This window comes from Punctularia strigosozonata, assembly GCF_000264995.1.
Source record: "Punctularia strigosozonata HHB-11173 SS5 unplaced genomic scaffold PUNSTscaffold_2, whole genome shotgun sequence".
Classification (NCBI taxonomy): Eukaryota; Fungi; Basidiomycota; class Agaricomycetes; order Corticiales; family Punctulariaceae; genus Punctularia; species Punctularia strigosozonata.
This window is the reverse complement of record NW_006767434.1, coordinates 873,188-889,909: the sequence shown is the minus strand read 5'-3', so window position 1 is coordinate 889,909 and position 16,722 is coordinate 873,188. Positions and strand designations below refer to the sequence as shown.

The window sequence follows — 16,722 nt, the reverse complement described above, 5'->3', positions numbered from 1 at the left end:
TTGAACCCGCTTCTACCCCTTTCGCCCCCTTATCTTCGGGATGTCTTCGAATTCAACATCGAAGAGGCGTATGCTCTTCCCTCGGTGAACCAGGAACACGCGGTAGAGATGGAGGAAGCAATGCCGAGTTTGTCAACGACAGCGACGTAGGAGTCCTACTGTCTGCGAACACTACGGCATGGGGCGCTCAATATCCGGCACAAGATACCTCCAATTAGCTTGAGCTTTACATAGATGGTGTGGTATCTAGTTTGCAGCCCGTCTTGCATGGCAACATGAGCGTGAATGCGATTTCGCTCGATCTCCGTGAAATGGAAGCATGTGTCCACCTGAGGCGGATGTAAATTTGAAAGGCAAACGGCCGACCCAGCTGATTGCTATCGCCTCCGTTCAACTTCCCAAATTTCCTGCAATAGGCTTGCGATGCAAGGGTCTCCACATGTTCAGTAGGCTTTGCTCTGATGAGGCTCGTCCGGCAAGGTTTTCGCCGACAGCCCGAGATACCCAGTTTTCCCAGCCAGGATCGTTCTTTAACGCGAACCACCATCGCCAATTCTCGAGCGTCATCTCTGTTCCGGCAGTTCTGTGCTAAATTGAGCCCTACTAATCTCACTCGCGTTCTAACCCTCGTCGGTGCCGTGCATATGATTGGTTGAAGAGCCTAGCGACTGCCGCACAATATGTCGAGCAGTCCAGTCCGCGCTATCCGGCTGCTTCTCAGATCTCACCAGTTTCCCGACCTTGCCTTCCCAATGTCGACAGTGGTCCTGTGCCAGCAAAGTCTTATCAATGCTGAGTTAGCATCCTGACCACCCCGTCCATACATGGCGATGATTTCTCTTATCGCAGAAAGCTCGGAGCCAGGTGCTCTTTCCGTGCTAGAACTTTGCTCTCTCATGGGTGACTTCGCGCGGCAAGCAAAATCCTGCATTACGCTCGCTCTTGTCGCCCCGAGACAGCGTCGGTCGATGCCGCAACGCATACGTGTCGGAAGTCACACGGCGTTTCGGGGCCCTCTGCGCCCTTCGCCGGCGTACTACGCTCATGTGTCGCCATGCCTTCTTGACAATCTAGCCCGCTCAGTCCTTCCATTTACATCGAGCTGGCTGGACGCGCACGGGAGAACAAATCGGTCGTCCATGCGGACCTGAGCTACATCGGGTTGTTCACTACGGGTCGACGCCCAAACACCACGCCGGCCACCGTTTTCGGGATCGGAAAGTGGGAATGTTATTGTTGCGTCGTTCAGTTTCCCGAGTATAAAACGAGGAGGTCGATTCAGGTTGTCCCAGCGAGACCCAGGGCTCGAACTCCTGCCGACGCAAGACACGATGCTCGCTGCACTGCGTTCTTCCTTGTCCGCGCTTTTGGCAGTTTCGGTTCTCTTGACTTGTGGCGCATACGCTTCACCGGTCATCCCTGAGGGTCTCAGCCCAGCCGCTCGCGAGGTTCTCTCCCGTGCAAAACATGCGTCCAACAGCACCAATGCCGCTGCCGCTACGCCTGCCCCGCCTCACTGGGTCAGATTGTATATACGCCTTGCAGAATCATGTTCGCTGACGTCCTGACAGGTCGTCTACAGTGACAGGTTTGTATCTGGCGAGACAGGCCCTCCGGCACCATCGGTCGTCCAGGTATGCATCCAGCTTCTTATATTTCTGCCCCAGCATTGATGAGGCGTGCCAGGGCTTCAATGTCTTGTGAGTGCTATAGAAAATGCTCTCTTATCTCCTAAATTGCTCACGTGGAAATATAGTATTTTGTCCTTCCTTCTCACGGAGGGAGCGTTCGATAAGGCTGAAGAGTGGACTCAACTCACGGCGGCGGAGCGCACCAGCGTGAAAGCCGAGTATGCAGCTGCTGGGATCAAGCTTATGGTAATCCTCGATTGGTTATAGGCTCGTTCTTATTGCTGACCTCGTGACCTTGATCCAAAGGTCTCCGCCTTCGGCTCCACCGATGCGCCCACTTCTACCGGTGCTGATCCGGTCGGTGTTGCAAACACGTTCGCTGCATGGGTCAAGGAATTCGATCTCGACGGCATTGACGTGGACTACGAAGTATGCCCGACCTTGCTGTCTATCGTCGTCCTTACTGATTACTTGCTTTTCCTGCAGGATTTCAATGCGATAGATGCCGGGGACGGAAAGGCCGAGGCATGGTTGACAACTTTCACGACGCAGCTTCGGTCGCAACTCCCGTCCGGTTCTTTCATCATCACCCACGCGCGTGAGTTCCTACTGGCAAGCGCTTCTATGCCTGACTTACATACTTCCCAAACTGGTTACCAGCTGTTGCCCCGTGGTGAGCAATCCTGTTTTGGTGCATCGTTGCGTCTTCTTGATGGTTGCTAACGCCGAATCACATACGTAGGTTCTCGCCAGGTAAATTCGGTGGAGGAGCTTATCTGACCGTGGACAAAAATGTGGGAAGCTTGATTGACTGGGTAAGCTTTTCGAAGATACATCAAAGGGAGTCCGCTCATTGTCCTATCGATACAGTATAACGTCCAATTCTATAATCGTACGTTAGTCTTCCGGTGAAATATTCCGAGCTCACTGCTCCTTCGACAGAGGGTACAACCGAATATACAACGTGCTCCGGCCTCCTTACAACATCCTCGAGCACCTGGCCAAATTCGGCTTTGTTCCAAATCTCCGCTTCCGGGGTGCCCATCAACAAGCTTGTTATCGGAAAACCTGCTAACTCGGTACGCACCGTGCTCCGGTGTCGCAGCATCTTAGTATTAACATCATTTATTGCTGTTCAGGGTGATGCATCGAATGGTTTCATCGATCCGACGACGCTAGCGGGATGCCTTTCTCAAGCAAAAGCGAAAGGCTGGAGCGCAGGTGCCATGGTCTGGGAGGTAAGCCTTCGACAGTGGATGTTCCGGAAGCAGCAGTAGCTAACTTTGATTGATATCGCAGTTCCCGGATGCCGCCGCATCGTGGATCCAGACTGTACGCTCTCAATCCTTCCCAGAGTAAATTCGACCTTCAGATCTGCAGGAAATTCAGGTAAATTATGGGGTTGGGAGGGAACCGGGCGCGTCTTGTCCACATCTATGAATATTTGTATGAATAAATTATCTGTCAACTCGACAAACCACGTTGCAAATCTGCATCTGTACGTATACCCCAATAGAATCAAGTCAATCTTTGTGTGACTGCGTCTGCATCAGGTCATGAGCCGCAGCGTGGGACACGATCCATCGCCCCACTGCTCTCACACAGTGACAGTCGTAGATTGTGCTTTCTGACAGATACATTTTGGATACGCTCTGAGATGGTCCTACATTGGCGCTCGATCGATGTCCACAATCGGGATAGATCCTGACATATGGTCTGTGTTAACTGGTGAGCCTGAGCGGCCAACGTTAACGCTGCTTTTTCTACCCTCTTACACACGACCCTAGCAACGGACAGCACTGCAACAAATCGCACCGGAATAGGGCGAACGCTTGATCATTGGCTCTCTCGCGGCGGGAGGCGACTGGGCTCCACTATCAGCGCTCTGGTTGGAGGTCGGCCGGGCAGTGCTGGCACGAACGGTGACGAGTACGGGGTTGCAGGACCTTCTCCCACAGGATTGTTGCCTGCAGCTGGCCATGTCCTCGACGGGATCGACCCTGATGCATGGACTGTAGCAACCGGTTCTTACTTCCCATTGTTCACGGGTATAGCTGCGTCTGATAAGTGATGAGGAAGGCAGCAACAGCACGATCTCCGGGCTGCCAGGGGCTGGTAGAACCATCGATAACTTCCTCTCTCAAGGTGGACGTCCGCTCGAGGCGGTGGTCGGGTCTATGGCACATAAACTTGGTTTCGGACCTACCGCTCTGGTATCACGTTTGCTTGCTCCGTCGAACACGGATTTCGCCCAATGGACGCCCTGCGATGATGTGAGTTGCAAAGCCAGGAAGATCAACGCGCAAGAGGGTTTCCCCCGACTCACAAACTCGGAACTCTTCGAATCTTGCTGGGACCGTCTTCTGGACCACTTCCGTGGATTCCACTGCTTACGTTGTCGGGGGCAATATGCCCTTGTCATAACTTCATACAATAGCGCAAATGCCCGCTGGACTGATGTCAATGGGCTGCTCATGTAAGTACGAGTCAATCGATACTTCGAGTGTCTCACGGACGTTGGCTGTAGGAGTGACAACATCTCCGTCCGATTGCACGGTATATGGTACATCGCGGCCCTCAGCTGCTTCCACCCCGTGTTCGCCGACAAGTTCGTCGAGATAGGGTCCGCGCGAATTGTAGGAATGCTCGCGAAAGAACCGATCATGTCTGGGCGGAACGAACTTATCGTGATATCTGCGAGACAGGCTGCGCATTGCCTCTCTGCCACGCATCGTCGTGCTCTGGAGGCATTAGACAAGGTCACGATGGATATCAATGGCCCGTCCAAGAGACTGCCGCCAGCCCAAGAGATTCCAAACGAGTTACGAGAGCCGCTCGCAACTGCCATCCGGGGAGTTTTTGCGCACATGAAGTGAGTGATGCTTTCGGGGTACCCGTTATGACCGCTTATGGGTGAAGAGCGCCGGACGCGGTGCCGTTAGGCATGTACTTCGCAGGCAGAAGCGATTCCATGCGCTCTTTGTTCGAATACCCCGATACGGTGCCCTCAAAGGACGTCGTAGAAATGTTTTGGTTTCAACTGGGCACATCACAGAATCCGTTCGAGTGTCGTGGGCTTGTAGGAATCGTCACCAAATTCTACTCCGGAGGACAGGTCGATCCCCAGTACGCTTGGGACAACCTATGGATTCCGCTTTTTCGTGCAAGGTGGTAACGTCGATTGCGTATTCCAAGGGTGCCATGTCCGCTGACCGTGGACACAGGCTGTTATTTCCAGACGCGTTCATCCGTCATGGCCAGGAGTTGCACGAAGGCGTTGCGCTTGCATGCATACAATGGTTCGCCCCAAGGTACCGGCCTGCGCTATCCTTGAACCATCGCATCTCTCCTGAGCGCTGGTGGGAGCTGCGCTTGCTGCTGCAAGAGCACCGAATCGCGATGAATTGGAATTACGGCAAAGTGCTTCAGCCATCCGATAAAGGGGGAATGGACGATAGGACGGTGTTATCGCAGGTGTTGTGCTATGTCAAGAGCTCGCAGGTCGGGGTGTGGTGTCAGCGCGTGTTGTGGGAGGCATCCACAGCAGGAGATTCAGCGGGCCGGGGCAGCATCGAACATGCACTTGGCGAGTAGATTGCAGTTATACGCGATTTTAGTACAATAAGAGAGAACGAAGGTGCTGAAATACAACCAGAGAAAGCGGGATAAAGATACACGATACTAACGCGCCTACGCGGTCAGAGCTGGACTCTCCATCTTCCGCCGCTTTGCATCTTGCTCTGCATTCGATGCTTTCCCAGCAGCCTTCAACGGATTGGGTCGCTTTAAAGGGTTGACCGCAGCAGGTTTCGCAGCGGCTTTGAATGCGTTAAACTTGACGGGCGCTGGAGCAGTGACTGGAGCAGCGGGAGCCTGGGCCAGAGCGGGCGCTTTCAAGGACAAAGACAGCGTAACCTTCTCCTTCCCTTCCTCCCGCTTCAGCACTTTCTCCTCTTCTGGTATCTCCACGGATTTGGCGCGGCTAGGGCCCGCCTCAGCAGCCTCCTCCCGTGCACGCTCGATCTGTTCCTGGATGAGTAGCCGCTCGCGTTGCTCATCCGACATCGTCATGCGGTCCTTCTTCATCGACGCCTCCTGCTTCGCGAGTGCCTTCGGTGAGTTGTCGATCCAGGCGATGAACCAGCCTTTCTCTGTCTCGTCGACGCGCGCAATACCGGAGCGACCAAGGTGCTTGATGAACTCGGTCAGGGTCACCCAGCGGGTGGCGTTCATGTGCAAATGGTTCTTATCCTGGATGAATTCTTGGTAAACCGTGTTTGCCTTCACCCGCTTCGTGCCAAATCTACGGCAGGGAGAATGCGTGAGCGTATGGAAACAGGGGTAGCTAGAGACGGTTCACCTTCTCGAGAGCAGCTGAACGAAATCATATTGGAACTGTTGCGAAAAATCCGAGATGTGCCGGCCAGCGTTCTCGCCTACGACGAGCATCTGTCGTAGATGCGACTCGGACTGCGCATGACACTTGAAGCCGTTTTCATCCCGGCATTGTTTCTCGCAGACTTGGCAGTACCACCGCAAGCGCTGCAGCCCCTTGGACTTCATCTTGTTCGCCAAGTACTTTGGCGTTCCAACTGTATCAACGAGTCAGAATCAGGCAGTCATTGAGTGTATAGTCTGAATACCTTCAGCACGAGGCATGCTGGGCAGTCAAATGGGGAGTTCTGAGAGGAGAAGGAGGGGCAGCAGCGGTTCGTGACCAGAGTTGGAGGAGACAAGATCGCGGTCCTCCGCCTCCAGGAGGTGCAGTCTGACTAAGCCGTATCGCCACTATCTCCTCACGTGCCTCCAATCCGTCTCCGTCGGCCTTGAGCGTGCACGTCGAAATCGAGCATACTCATGTATTCATACTCGAAATAACTGCATGCCTATACGAACACATTACACCTCTGGGTCGATGCTATGGACGCGTCTTCCGGCACCTGATCATCGACCCGAGATGGGCTTGCACTCCGTCCACGACGGCTGCGCGAAGAAGACTCTGCCGCCGAAGTAACTCTCCTGGATCGCCACACCGGCATACGCTCGCATTTGTTCTTCATACCTGCCCACTCTCTTCTCAATCCCCGCCTCATCAGAATGTTTACCCGCGCCGAATAGATCCGTCAGAGCCTTGAGGAGGTTAGCGGCGTCGCGCAGGGCGGTGTTCGCGCCAGAGCCACCGGTAGGGCTCATTGGGTGAATGGCGTCGCCGATGACATAGGGAGAAGACGACCAAGGCTTCATGTTGTAGCCTGTCGCACTCGGACGACCAACGGGGCCCGGGGGAGCCGCAGCTGGAGTAGGGCCCGACGCTGTGGTGGAGAGCTCGGGGGGAACAGGCACGGCGCTGGTGATCCGCAAAGCGCTCGCGGCGCCTGGAAGCTGAAGCTCCACGAAGGGACGAAGAGACGGGTGCCAGTCCGAGGTGATGCGCAGCGTGAGCTCGGTCACTTCTTGCGGCGAGAGCGCGAGGAGCTCGGCGTCGAGCGCGTCGGGATCGTACGCGTCCGCATTGTACGAAGGCAGGTGTTTATGGACGTTGAGCGAGCGCGAGCCGAGCACCCAGTAAACGTAGTCGGGCACGGGCACGAGCCCCGCCCGCGCGAGGGCGGCGAGCTGCGTCTCGGAGCGCGAAAAGCGGATCATGTCCATGAAGAGCATTACCGGCGCCGCTGCGGGGTCGGCTGCAACCCGAGAGTGCGTGGCGGACCTCCTGGGCTGGGGGGATTGGTAGATAGGACCGTCATCCATTGGGTTGCTTCGGAGGGCACGCGCGCAAGGAGCTCAGGCGAGAAGAGGGTCTTTCCGTAGATGAAGCGGCCATCGGTATCGACCAGGCCGTGGATGTCTGCGGGGAGATGAAAGACGCGTACAGCGGAACGGACACCGTCCGCGCCGACGAGGAAGGTGCCGTTGGCGGTCGTGCCGTCGGAGAAGTCGGCGGTGACGCGAGCTGGGGAGGAAGGATCGACGGTATATTTGACGAAAGACTTCCCAAACTGGATCTGGTCGACCAACCCGCGCATGAGCACTTCGGGGTTGTGCCGGATGCGGTACCCCTGATGACGGAAGGTCGCGGAAGGATCGCGTTCGAAGATCGTGAACGGGATCCCGGCGACTTTGAAACCTTGGGCGAGAGCAAGGCCACCGAGGCCTGCTCCGATGATGAGGATATGGGGTGCAGAAGATGCGGACATCGTACGATCTGGTCTAGGTGTGTTAGTGTGCTCCTTCAATAGCAAAAGTTCTGGGATGAACGTACTCACGTTAGTGTCTTTCGCAAGCCGTGTTTGATGTTTATCTCCTGAACAGACGAGTGTAAGGTGGTTTATATACGTCAACGTGTATATTCTCGACCGAGACTAGTCCACTCCCGAGCATCCACGTCCTGCTACGTAGACGGACTCTGTGCCGAGGCTGTCGCCATTGGTCGGCAATTCCCTTCCTCGGTCAATCCAGTCCGTGTGCAAACAAGCGTTGTAGATCCCGAGGACGACGACGACACTCGATGGGTCACTTCACGGATTTAACGCGATGTTCAGCGCATGGCCGCCGACTCGCGCAGCCGCAGCTGAAGGCCCCGCAACGTCCGGGCAGCTGCGGGTGCATCGGGATCAAGCGTATGGATATCAACGGCGGCAAACCCTGGCAGTGCAATTGGCAGACCGGGTAGGTAGATAGGTGGAAGTCAGAATCAAGGAGGTACGCACGTGAACACTGAAGCTTACGAAAGGTGCCCAAATCACCCCGAAACGACGCGAGCAAATCTTGTCCTCGACGACGTCCTACTGCAGAGCTGGCGACGTTTAGCTTGACGTTTGAACCGTTCTAGCCGTGTTTCCTGACGGTGTCTTGTCTGATGGTGAGCCAAAGTTCTCCTTTTTAACCACATCGACATGATGTAGCAAAATTACTCTAATTTTCTCCAGGAATCTCACTGTCGAAACATTCCTTGCCTGATCTCTCCTTCGTTTTTGGTCCCGAGTGCAACCTGTTTACTGACGTCGAACCTTCTATGCTCTAGACATCCTTTAGCGTCATGGCTCACTCAATAATTCTCTTCGAGGTTATTGCTCGTATTCCCAATGTATAGCAATTGTGATAATTGTACAAAACGTTTCCTCGCCTATCGCACGACCACTCGGTACCCTGCAGCATCTTCGACGTCCCAAGTATTTCATGCAAGTGTTCTACCAGCTCGTGTGCCGCACCCACAAACGGGCAGCGCAGTGGTATGGCATGAATGTGAGATGCGGATCTGGCCATGAGGTGGTGCAATCCGCGATTTTGAGGAGCCCCGAAGACTCACGAGGCCAAATTGCGTCCGTGTGCGGAACGGAAGAAGGAAAACAATGCAATCCGTCAAGTAGCAAGCACTTCGCCGCCCTCGAGCAACGAACGCGCCCACGCCCCGTCTTGCATTAACCTGTCGCCGAAGAACTCGCCGAAGACTTCTCGTATCCGCGCGACGAAGGGTTCGTCAGTGGGGTCCACCGGCACCGGATTCTCCGAAGGTGGAGATAGGACTCTGAGCGCATCCTGTGTAGGGCAGAAGCGTCAGCGATAGCGAACAGCGATGGGGTAGTATGATGCCCTTGTTACTGACCATGACGGCCTCCGCCATTGGTGCTTCGTAGCCCTCCATACTCGTCGCGCATTCCGCGCCGACGACGCGCACGCCGCCGCCCTCAACCAAGCCCTTGCGCACGGCCTCCTTGCCGACGCCGACGAGTCCCCGGATCGCACCCTCGCGTGTGCCAGCACCCTTGTCCGGCGAGACGAGCGCGAGGAGAAGCGTCTTCATGATCCGCGGCGAGAGGGAGGGGTAGGTGGTAGAGTGCTGCGTGAGGAGGTGGGAGAGCGTAGAGGCGGCGGAGGTTCGGAGGTGCTTCGCGAGCGCAGGAGGGAGGCTGGAGTGCAGGAGGATGGAGAGGATCGGCGGGAGGAGTTGATGGAGCTGTTAATATACACAATGTGAGCAAACACGATGGTAACAAAGAAAAGACGAGCACGGCGCACATAGGGTTCGACGAACAGCGTCTGGTTGTCGAGCAGTGCGCCAATGACATCGAGCAGGACCTCGAGCACGCGCCCGTCGAGCACATTTTGTGCGCCGTCCTTGAGCGCGGCAACGACGCCCTCACCGACCCAGCGTACGAGGTAGGGCAGGAGCGCCTGGAGGCCCGCGTCGTGCCGGAGGCTGGCGAGCGCTGCGGCGCGCTTGGCGGCCTCCGCCTCGCCTTGGAGCGGCGGGAGGAGCGCGGACGTGAGCCGCGTGTAGTACAGCTGCAGCTCGCGCGAGAGGACCTGCTTGACGAGCTGCGGTTGCGGGCCGACGGCGGAGGGGAGCCCGGGCTGCTTCGTGTCCGTCGCGTTCTCGGTGGCGGCGTCGCGAGGTATGGGCACCGGCGGCGGGTTTTCGGGGATCGCTGGCTGGACGCCCTCGACGGCGAGCCAGTGCGCGGTCCAGCTGACGGGCTTGGGGAGCTGGATCTTCTCCTCGCGAAGGCCGCGGCCGAGGTTGTCGAAGTCGATCTCCTCGTCTTCGACGAAGTAGACGGAGGTGGATTGGGCTTGCGAGGGCGCATGGTGGTGGTTGGCGGCGCCGGGCTGGGACGGGAGGTAGACGGGCGGTGCACGGCGAAAGGCCAGCGGCGCGTGCGGCGAGTGGCCGTAGAGGGGCTCGATGTTGAGTACACGCAGAGCATTGTCGATGTCGGCCGTTGTGAGCGTCGTCCGCCGTCCATGGCGCATGAAGCGGGCAGCTTCCTAGTAGAATAACGTCAGCCCCGTAGGCTACAGTGAGGCCCAGAAGGAGAGACGGACCTCGATGACCTGGTGTAGCCTATATTCGACATCGCTCGCGAGCATAGACGCGATAGAGTCAGGGAGGGTGGTGATCCCGAGCGACTCTGCAACATCCTAGGTGGGCCCTTGTCAGTTGGAGATATCTGAGATCATCAAAAGACTCGCTTTGATGGAGTCTGGCTTGTAGACGCCCACGAACTGGGCCGTTTGTGAGCGCGCCTTGGGCTTGGACGAGGAGGAGGTCATGGTCAGGTGAGGACGCGTCGAGACGCGCGCAGACCGTGACGCGATTGGGCTTCGCTTTCGCTTTCACCACGCTCGATCCCTCCTAGTCTCACAGTTTTGCCTATATCACACTACAATAAGGGCTAGACGATACTGGTACTACTGCAATGTCTTCGGCGGGCAAGATCACCATCCGACCGCGCAGAAGCACCGCAGGGCCGTCCAAATTGCCCAGCGCTCAACCGAGCGCGACGCCCACACCCGACCCAGAGCCTGCAGACGCGCAAACCGACAACACCCCGGGAACGCCGTCTGAGCCCGCGATTGACGTCGACGGGTCTGATGCGGACGCAGAACTTGTTGCTGAGACGCCGGTGGTGCCGGTGAAGCGTGGACCGGGCAGGCCCCGCGGGTCGAGAGGGCGCGGGAGAGGGAGGGGTAAGGGGATCACGATCAAGTTGCCCGGAAGGCACCACGAGGCGGCGGGGGAGGACGGGGACGCGTCGAATGTGGAGGGAGGGGCGGCGGCGAGTCCGGCGCCGGATGCGGGTGGGGAGGCGGAGGAGCCTGTGGGGAGAGGCAAGCCGTTCAGGACGGTGAACGGTGTGGCATATATCATCGAGGGCGATGAGCTTCAAACCGAAGACGACCCGAAAGGTGACACGAAGATAGACGTGCACGGGAATTTACTCGGAGGTGAGTTTTACCCCCTGCCCCCTGCATTGTGTTTTACAGCACGGTGATTCTGACGTGGTGGGGTTGTCTTTATCGCAGGGAGAGAATTCCGAGCAGCGACGTTCAGGTTGCCAAACCGCGACCCCAACCGAATGTACATGCTCGCAATCGACGCCGCGCGCACATCCGGGTTCCGCGACTCGCTGTACTACTTTCGACGGAACCCGAAGGCGTATAAACTCAACGCGACGCAGGCGGAGAAAGACTACCTCATTGCCGAGGGCAAGCTCGGTGGGCATCTCAAGACGCGCAGCGTCACGCTCATCACCGCGCGAAGCGCGTACAAGCTGCACGGCGCGAAGATGATCAAAGGTCCGTCGTCTCTCGCTCCCGTTGATAGGATGTCCAGTGCTGATATTTGCGTTCGGGCTAACAGACGGCCGATGGGTCGTAGACGACTACTACGAGGACCAGGCGCTGGCAAGCATCACCGAGCAGGGTCTACGAGCAGGCGACCCCGTCGGCGAGCTGCCAGATCCGCGCGCGAACGCGAAGGCGGCGGCGGAGGCGGCCGACGCCGAAGCGGCGCAAGGCCCGCGCGGCACGGGCGGCGGGATGTATCGCGCCGGGGGCGCGACGACGCTCTTCGGTGGGAGCGGATGGGGCCCATTCAGCGAGGGCCCGCTGAACGCGGTTAAGAAGAGTTACTACGGCCGCGAGGGCCTGACGGAGGAGAACTGGATGTGGGTCGCGGCTGAGCGGACGCTGCGCGCGAACGCGGAGTGGCGCCGGCTCAGGGCGGACGGGCTGAAGGCGGTGGGCGGGATATTGGGAGATGTGGAGAAGGACAGGGACAGGGACAGGGACAGGGACAGGGAAGGAGGCGAGGGTGAGGGCGAGAGAGGGACGAAGCGGCGGAAGACCGAGTATGGGCAAGATCGGCTGCCGATGGGGATCTACGAGCCGCAAACGGGTGTGGTACTGTGTGAGTCGGGGTGTGCGCTTCTGACGCTGGGACAAAAGTTGACCTGCATCATCTTCTGCAGACCGGTCGGATACGCAGCCGACGCGGAGCAGGTGGGAAGCGCTCCCGGACGAGGGGGAGAAGCGGGCGGTATTGGGCGGGACGAAGGTCGGGAACGGCGCGTGGGCGCTGGCATGGGTAGACACCGTGATGGAGCTCCCGACGGACGACGAGCGCGATCCGGATGCCGACAAGCGCGCGGAGCTCCTCGAGTCCGTACGATGACAAAAATACCCAGAAAATGCGCGATATATTCGAGTGTAATTGCTATATATGACGTCAGCGCTAATTCAGCTTGGGACTGTGGCGGTGTCCGTCGCACTGCTTCCCGACAACGCCTCGGACTCTCGGCGACCGAGATCTCAGAGACAGCGCAGCTTGACACAAGCCTTGAGGTCGTCGTAAGGGCTCAACAGACTCTCAGTGTGTAGAAATGCCGCAGACATATGGCGCACACCTACCCGTATGGCATTGCACACGTTGTGCGCGTAACGATCTGACTTCCACGTAGGATCAAGTGGACCGCATCTCAGCTTTGTCGGATGCACAGATAGATCTTCTAGCAGACGTAACCTCGGCCGTCATCCTGCCTTAGCTCAAGCTCACGAACGTAACTTGTACAGATCCGGGACATATACACCCAACGCGTCGCCCTCGAGCGCGAGTACGCCGCGAAGCTGCAGGCGCTCTCGCGCAAGGCCGCCGAGCGGAAGAACCGCAAGATCGCCGCCCTCGTCGTCGGCGATGACCCGACCAAGGCCTGGGACTCGAGCACGATCCGCCAGAGCACGCTCGAACGCGCATATGCGCAGTTGCTCATGAGCATGGAGGAGAGCGCGGCGGACCACATCAACCTAGCGGACGGGCTACAGATCAAGGTGGCGGAGGCGCTGAAGGTGGAGGAGCGTCGACACGAGGAGCTGAAGAAGAAGGTAAGCACCATGCGTTTCCATTGTTATTGGAATACGAGAATTGACTGTCTGGTCGTAGCAAATCTTATTCTTCACCAAGCTGCTTGGCGAAAGGGAGAAGACGTATTTGGTCAGGATCAAGGTATGCGCAAGCATTGATTATCGCTCGTCAACACTTTTCTCAACTGGTGGCCTCTCTCTCGCGATCCCTCTCGTTTGCCGTGCTACGCACTGCAGAGCAAGCAAAAGGTGTGCCTGATCCGTCTCATCCCATCCCCCAAGCCAACCCCGATATGCAGTACGATGAAGAGTGCGAAGAGGTAGAGACTTACCGCCAGAAGCAAGAGCGCGCCTCGGACGACAAGCACGCCGACCGCGCCGCGCGTCAGTACGAGCAGCAGCAGAACGACATGAACATTGCCAAAAAGTAGGTGCGAAGCCCTTCTCCCTTGCCTCGCAATGCAGGACGCGAATGTTATCAGATACTGACAATGGTTCTCAACTTTGCAGCGTGTACCTGGTCGCGATCGACGTCGCGAACAAGGCGAAGCGCAAGTTCTACGACGAAGACTTGCCTGCTGTTGAGAACGTAAGTGTCTAACATTCCTTCTGCGTCTGGCGTGAACGGGTATCTGATCACTTAGTGGACAGCAATTCCGTGAGTTGTCTCGCAAATACATTCCGCAAGAATAGCATATCATACTTGCCGGACTAGAAACTCTACAGACACAGCTTGTAACAGGCCTGACCCTCATCCTCGGGCGCGCGCAGCTGTTGCACCATACGCATTCAGCTGCACTGGAGTCTCGCGCGAAGACGTTTCAAGAGGTCTTGTCTGCGGTGAACCCGGCCCAAGACCAAGATCTATTCATCGATTACAACATACGGTACGCGCCTCTCTGAGCTTCTCCGGCCGCTGTCGATCGCTTTTGCTGATTTTTTGGCAGCCCGTTCACGGCGCCTGGAGACTGGGCCTTTGAGCCATGCTCGACGCACTACGATACTGTTCGTGCGGTCCTGGATTATAACGCGCTGCTTGCGTGCTGAGAGCAGCTTTCTTGTGAATATCAGGGTGGGATCAACCTGGATCCATCGCCCAAGGTCTTCCTGCAGAACAAGCTGAGCCGATCACGCGCCAAGTTGGAGGAGCTAATGCCAGTTGTCGAAGCCAAACGTACGTATACGACATCCTGTGTCAACCTGGTGCACATGAAGCTCACTCAACCCCTCTGTGATCGCCGTCAGGTCGCGAGATTGCACTGCACGAGAAACGTATCGAGGCGCATAAGGAGAAAGTATCCCCGGAGGAGCTTGCCCGGGACTGGGATGCGAGTATTTGAGCCTTACGTTTGGACTACACGTTCGCTGACGGCCACGAATGTGCAGGCTTACTTCGAGGCGCAGCACGAGCTTGCGCTCTTGACTCACTCGGAGTGTGTTCTAAGAACGGAGATCGAAACCATATCTGCAGCTCTTGGAGGTAATGATCCCATAAAATCGGACTTGATCGTCAACTCACATTAGCATACTCGTATTGCTAGGCGACGAAGGTTCGAACCAACCGCACGCGTTCAAAGCCTCGTCGTTCTCAATCCCTACCCAATGCGCATACTGCAAGTCATCGATATGGGGCCTTAGCAAACAAGGCAAGACGTGCAAAGCCTGCGGTATCTCGGTGCACACGAAGTGCGAGCTTAAAGCAAGTGTTGCCTGTTCTCGCACATTGCTACGAGTGATCCTCATCATCTGTGACGTGATCGTGCGTAGGTACCTGCAGCGTGTGGTCTTGCGAGCGGGACGCACGCAGGCGGACAACTTCATCACAGTGCTTCGACCGCAACTGCCAGGACATCAACATCGTCCAGAAGCTCCCCGAGTGAGCAAAGTTTCTTTACCCGTAGCATGAGTATATCGCTAACAATCCTTTCCCTCAGGATCGTCTATCGATACGACGCCGACGCCATCCTCGTTTTTGCACTCCGAGTCGGCGTCGACGATCCAGGAATCGCATCCGAGAGCGAAGGTCCAGTTCGATTTCACTGCGAGCTCGCCGTTCGAGCTGAGTGTGGCGGAGGGTACCGACGTCGAGGTTCTGGAAGAGGACGATGGGTCAGGCTGGGTGAAAGTCGACGATAGGCGCGGCGGGAAGGGGCTAGTCCCTGCGTCGTACGTGGAGTACGTGGATGGCGCTGTGAGCGGACTACCGCCTACAGGACCTGGAGATCAAGCCGAATACGGTGCGCGTGTGTTCTGCTGATGCTGCGTGCTGTTGTTGAGACAGATGTTCAGTGCGGGCCATCTATGATTATGCTGCGCAAGGGGGAGATGAGATCGGGTTTCGGGAAGGGGAGACCATCAGGCTCAGCGATGGGCCTAGTGGCGGGCGCAACTATGCGGATGGATGGTGGGAAGGTGAGTTTAAATCATGACACTGCGTTGAAACAAACTCAGGATAGCCCCTTCAGGGTTTGATTCGGCGGGGAAGAAAGGGATATTCCCGAGTAATTACGTGAGTCGAGCTCTTTGAAAGTTTTATGTCAGACGTGCTGATGCTGGTTGTGGTGCCCAGGTTCAACCTGTCTGACCTCTACCCATGTCTTTCTGTGCGAACATTACTAGACATTTAGACGCATGCGGTGGCCGTCCTGCACTGACGACACAATACAGGATTTGAGAGTTTATCTGCGAATGGCCCATGAGAGATGGCTATCTTTGAACACGCTGCTGCGTTTCGCTGATAGGGTTCACCGGGGTTTCATCGAGCTTGAGAGTGATGTTACTGGATCCCAGGATAGTGATCTCGAATCACAGTTCGACTACGCAAAGTCATGTGCGCCGGACCCGGAATGCCTTGCAAGCCTAACTCGAGTCATCTCTCAAGCTGGTTGAGCGCTAGCACGGTCGGACATTACTGTCAGCTACGAAAGTGTCAACGTGCCGAGCTGCGGAAAGCTGTGGTACGTCTCAAAGGTTCCGAAGGACAGCGAGCTATACAGGATATGATAGCCTCCTCCTCAGTGATTGTTCCTCATAGGGTGCTGTAGGTCGATGAGTCGGGGTAGGTCCGAGAGACCAGGGGTGTCGTGTCCGGTCGGCGTCCGATGACGGAAACGCGACCGACGGGCGAGGGGAATCGCGGTGCCGGGAGACAGGGGGTTTCGAAGAGGGTTGACGCAGGAAGCTAGGTGGACGCGGACGCGGACGCAGACGCAGACGCAGACGGGGGCACAATGTAGAAGCAAGAGGGGGGTTGTAGGCTCAGAGGTATGTTTTCGCAGTGGGGGAGAAGGAAGCTAGGATTCGCTGGCTACTCAGTACATACAGTCGCATTATTTATACCTATCGCCCCCGGTGTTGTGGCCGTCGTCGTGCGCAATGCGCGCCCCCAACTCCTTCGTGGCCTTGACGCCTCGCAACGCGTCCGCTGGCCCGTTGTCTGCGTGTGGCG

At 57.0% G+C, this 16,722-nt stretch overlaps 6 protein-coding genes across 6 annotated transcripts; 3 read left to right on the top strand and 3 right to left on the bottom strand.

The window, feature by feature from the left end:
* Positions 1–1,331: 1,331 nt before the first annotated feature.
* Positions 1,332–2,990, top strand: PUNSTDRAFT_130635 (glycoside hydrolase family 18 protein; the record flags this gene model as incomplete). Its single annotated transcript, XM_007379889.1, has 12 exons — positions 1,332–1,520; positions 1,572–1,634; positions 1,687–1,700; positions 1,757–1,877; positions 1,938–2,060; positions 2,118–2,229; positions 2,292–2,304; positions 2,374–2,446; positions 2,502–2,523; positions 2,574–2,710; positions 2,771–2,869; positions 2,931–2,990. 12 exons carry the CDS (start codon positions 1,332–1,334, stop codon positions 2,988–2,990), a joined length of 1,026 nt encoding a protein of 341 aa, XP_007379951.1.
* Positions 2,991–5,321: 2,331 nt separating this feature from the next.
* On the bottom strand, positions 5,322–6,290 carry PUNSTDRAFT_130634 (uncharacterized protein; the record flags this gene model as incomplete). Its single annotated transcript, XM_007379888.1, has 3 exons — positions 5,322–5,934; positions 5,992–6,223; positions 6,275–6,290. 3 exons carry the CDS (start codon positions 6,288–6,290, stop codon positions 5,322–5,324), a joined length of 861 nt encoding a protein of 286 aa, XP_007379950.1.
* Positions 6,291–7,291: 1,001 nt separating this feature from the next.
* On the bottom strand, positions 7,292–8,271 carry PUNSTDRAFT_97067 (uncharacterized protein; the record flags this gene model as incomplete). The annotated part of the gene is made up of 2 exons (XM_007379887.1): positions 7,898–8,271; positions 7,292–7,836 (listed from the first exon to the last, which is right to left on the bottom strand). Exon 2 carries the CDS (start codon positions 7,826–7,828, stop codon positions 7,292–7,294), a length of 537 nt encoding a protein of 178 aa, XP_007379949.1. The 5' UTR covers positions 7,829–7,836; positions 7,898–8,271.
* A 432-nt stretch (positions 8,272–8,703) lies between these two features.
* PUNSTDRAFT_97062 (uncharacterized protein) lies at positions 8,704–10,553 on the bottom strand. The gene is made up of 4 exons (XM_007379886.1): positions 10,458–10,553; positions 9,651–10,400; positions 9,238–9,588; positions 8,704–9,170 (listed from the first exon to the last, which is right to left on the bottom strand). Exons 1-4 carry the CDS (start codon positions 10,500–10,502, stop codon positions 8,994–8,996), a joined length of 1,323 nt encoding a protein of 440 aa, XP_007379948.1. The 5' UTR covers positions 10,503–10,553; the 3' UTR covers positions 8,704–8,993.
* Positions 10,554–10,811: 258 nt separating this feature from the next.
* PUNSTDRAFT_97061 (uncharacterized protein) lies at positions 10,812–12,588 on the top strand (the record flags this gene model as incomplete). Its single annotated transcript, XM_007379885.1, has 5 exons — positions 10,812–11,360; positions 11,439–11,711; positions 11,776–12,176; positions 12,240–12,324; positions 12,386–12,588. Exons 1-5 carry the CDS (start codon positions 10,832–10,834, stop codon positions 12,586–12,588), a joined length of 1,491 nt encoding a protein of 496 aa, XP_007379947.1. The 5' UTR covers positions 10,812–10,831.
* Positions 12,589–12,758: 170 nt separating this feature from the next.
* PUNSTDRAFT_97060 (uncharacterized protein) lies at positions 12,759–15,932 on the top strand. The gene is made up of 19 exons (XM_007379884.1): positions 12,759–12,826; positions 12,875–12,931; positions 12,987–13,295; positions 13,354–13,416; positions 13,512–13,523; positions 13,574–13,701; positions 13,785–13,863; positions 13,926–13,932; positions 13,990–14,161; positions 14,222–14,279; positions 14,346–14,448; positions 14,520–14,602; positions 14,661–14,754; positions 14,816–14,973; positions 15,042–15,150; positions 15,209–15,511; positions 15,564–15,686; positions 15,740–15,783; positions 15,844–15,932. The coding sequence occupies exons 1-19, from the start codon at positions 12,797–12,799 to the stop codon at positions 15,856–15,858; spliced, it is 1,947 nt and encodes a 648-aa protein (XP_007379946.1). The 5' UTR covers positions 12,759–12,796; the 3' UTR covers positions 15,859–15,932.
* The last annotated feature ends 790 nt before the right edge of the window (positions 15,933–16,722 follow it).

What these genes read in the sequence shown, in the direction of transcription:
- PUNSTDRAFT_97062 (XM_007379886.1), bottom strand. Translation starts at nt 10,502, where the DNA reads ATGCTCGCGAGCGATGTCGAATATAGGCTACACCAGGTCATCGAG. An exon ending in GGCTACACCAGGTCATCGAG is followed by an intron (nt 10,401 to 10,457) that starts GTCCGTCTCTCC and finishes TTATTCTACTAG; the next exon opens with GAAGCTGCCCGCTTCATGCG. An exon ending in CGCTGTTCGTCGAACCCTAT is followed by an intron (nt 9,589 to 9,650) that starts GTGCGCCGTGCT and finishes GTATATTAACAG; the next exon opens with CTCCATCAACTCCTCCCGCC.
- PUNSTDRAFT_97060 (XM_007379884.1), top strand. Translation starts at nt 12,797, where the DNA reads ATGCCGCAGACATATGGCGCACACCTACCC. An exon ending in TTCATCGATTACAACATACG is followed by an intron (nt 14,162 to 14,221) that starts GTACGCGCCTCT and finishes ATTTTTTGGCAG; the next exon opens with CCCGTTCACGGCGCCTGGAG. An exon ending in AGCTTGCCCGGGACTGGGAT is followed by an intron (nt 14,603 to 14,660) that starts GCGAGTATTTGA and finishes ACGAATGTGCAG; the next exon opens with GCTTACTTCGAGGCGCAGCA.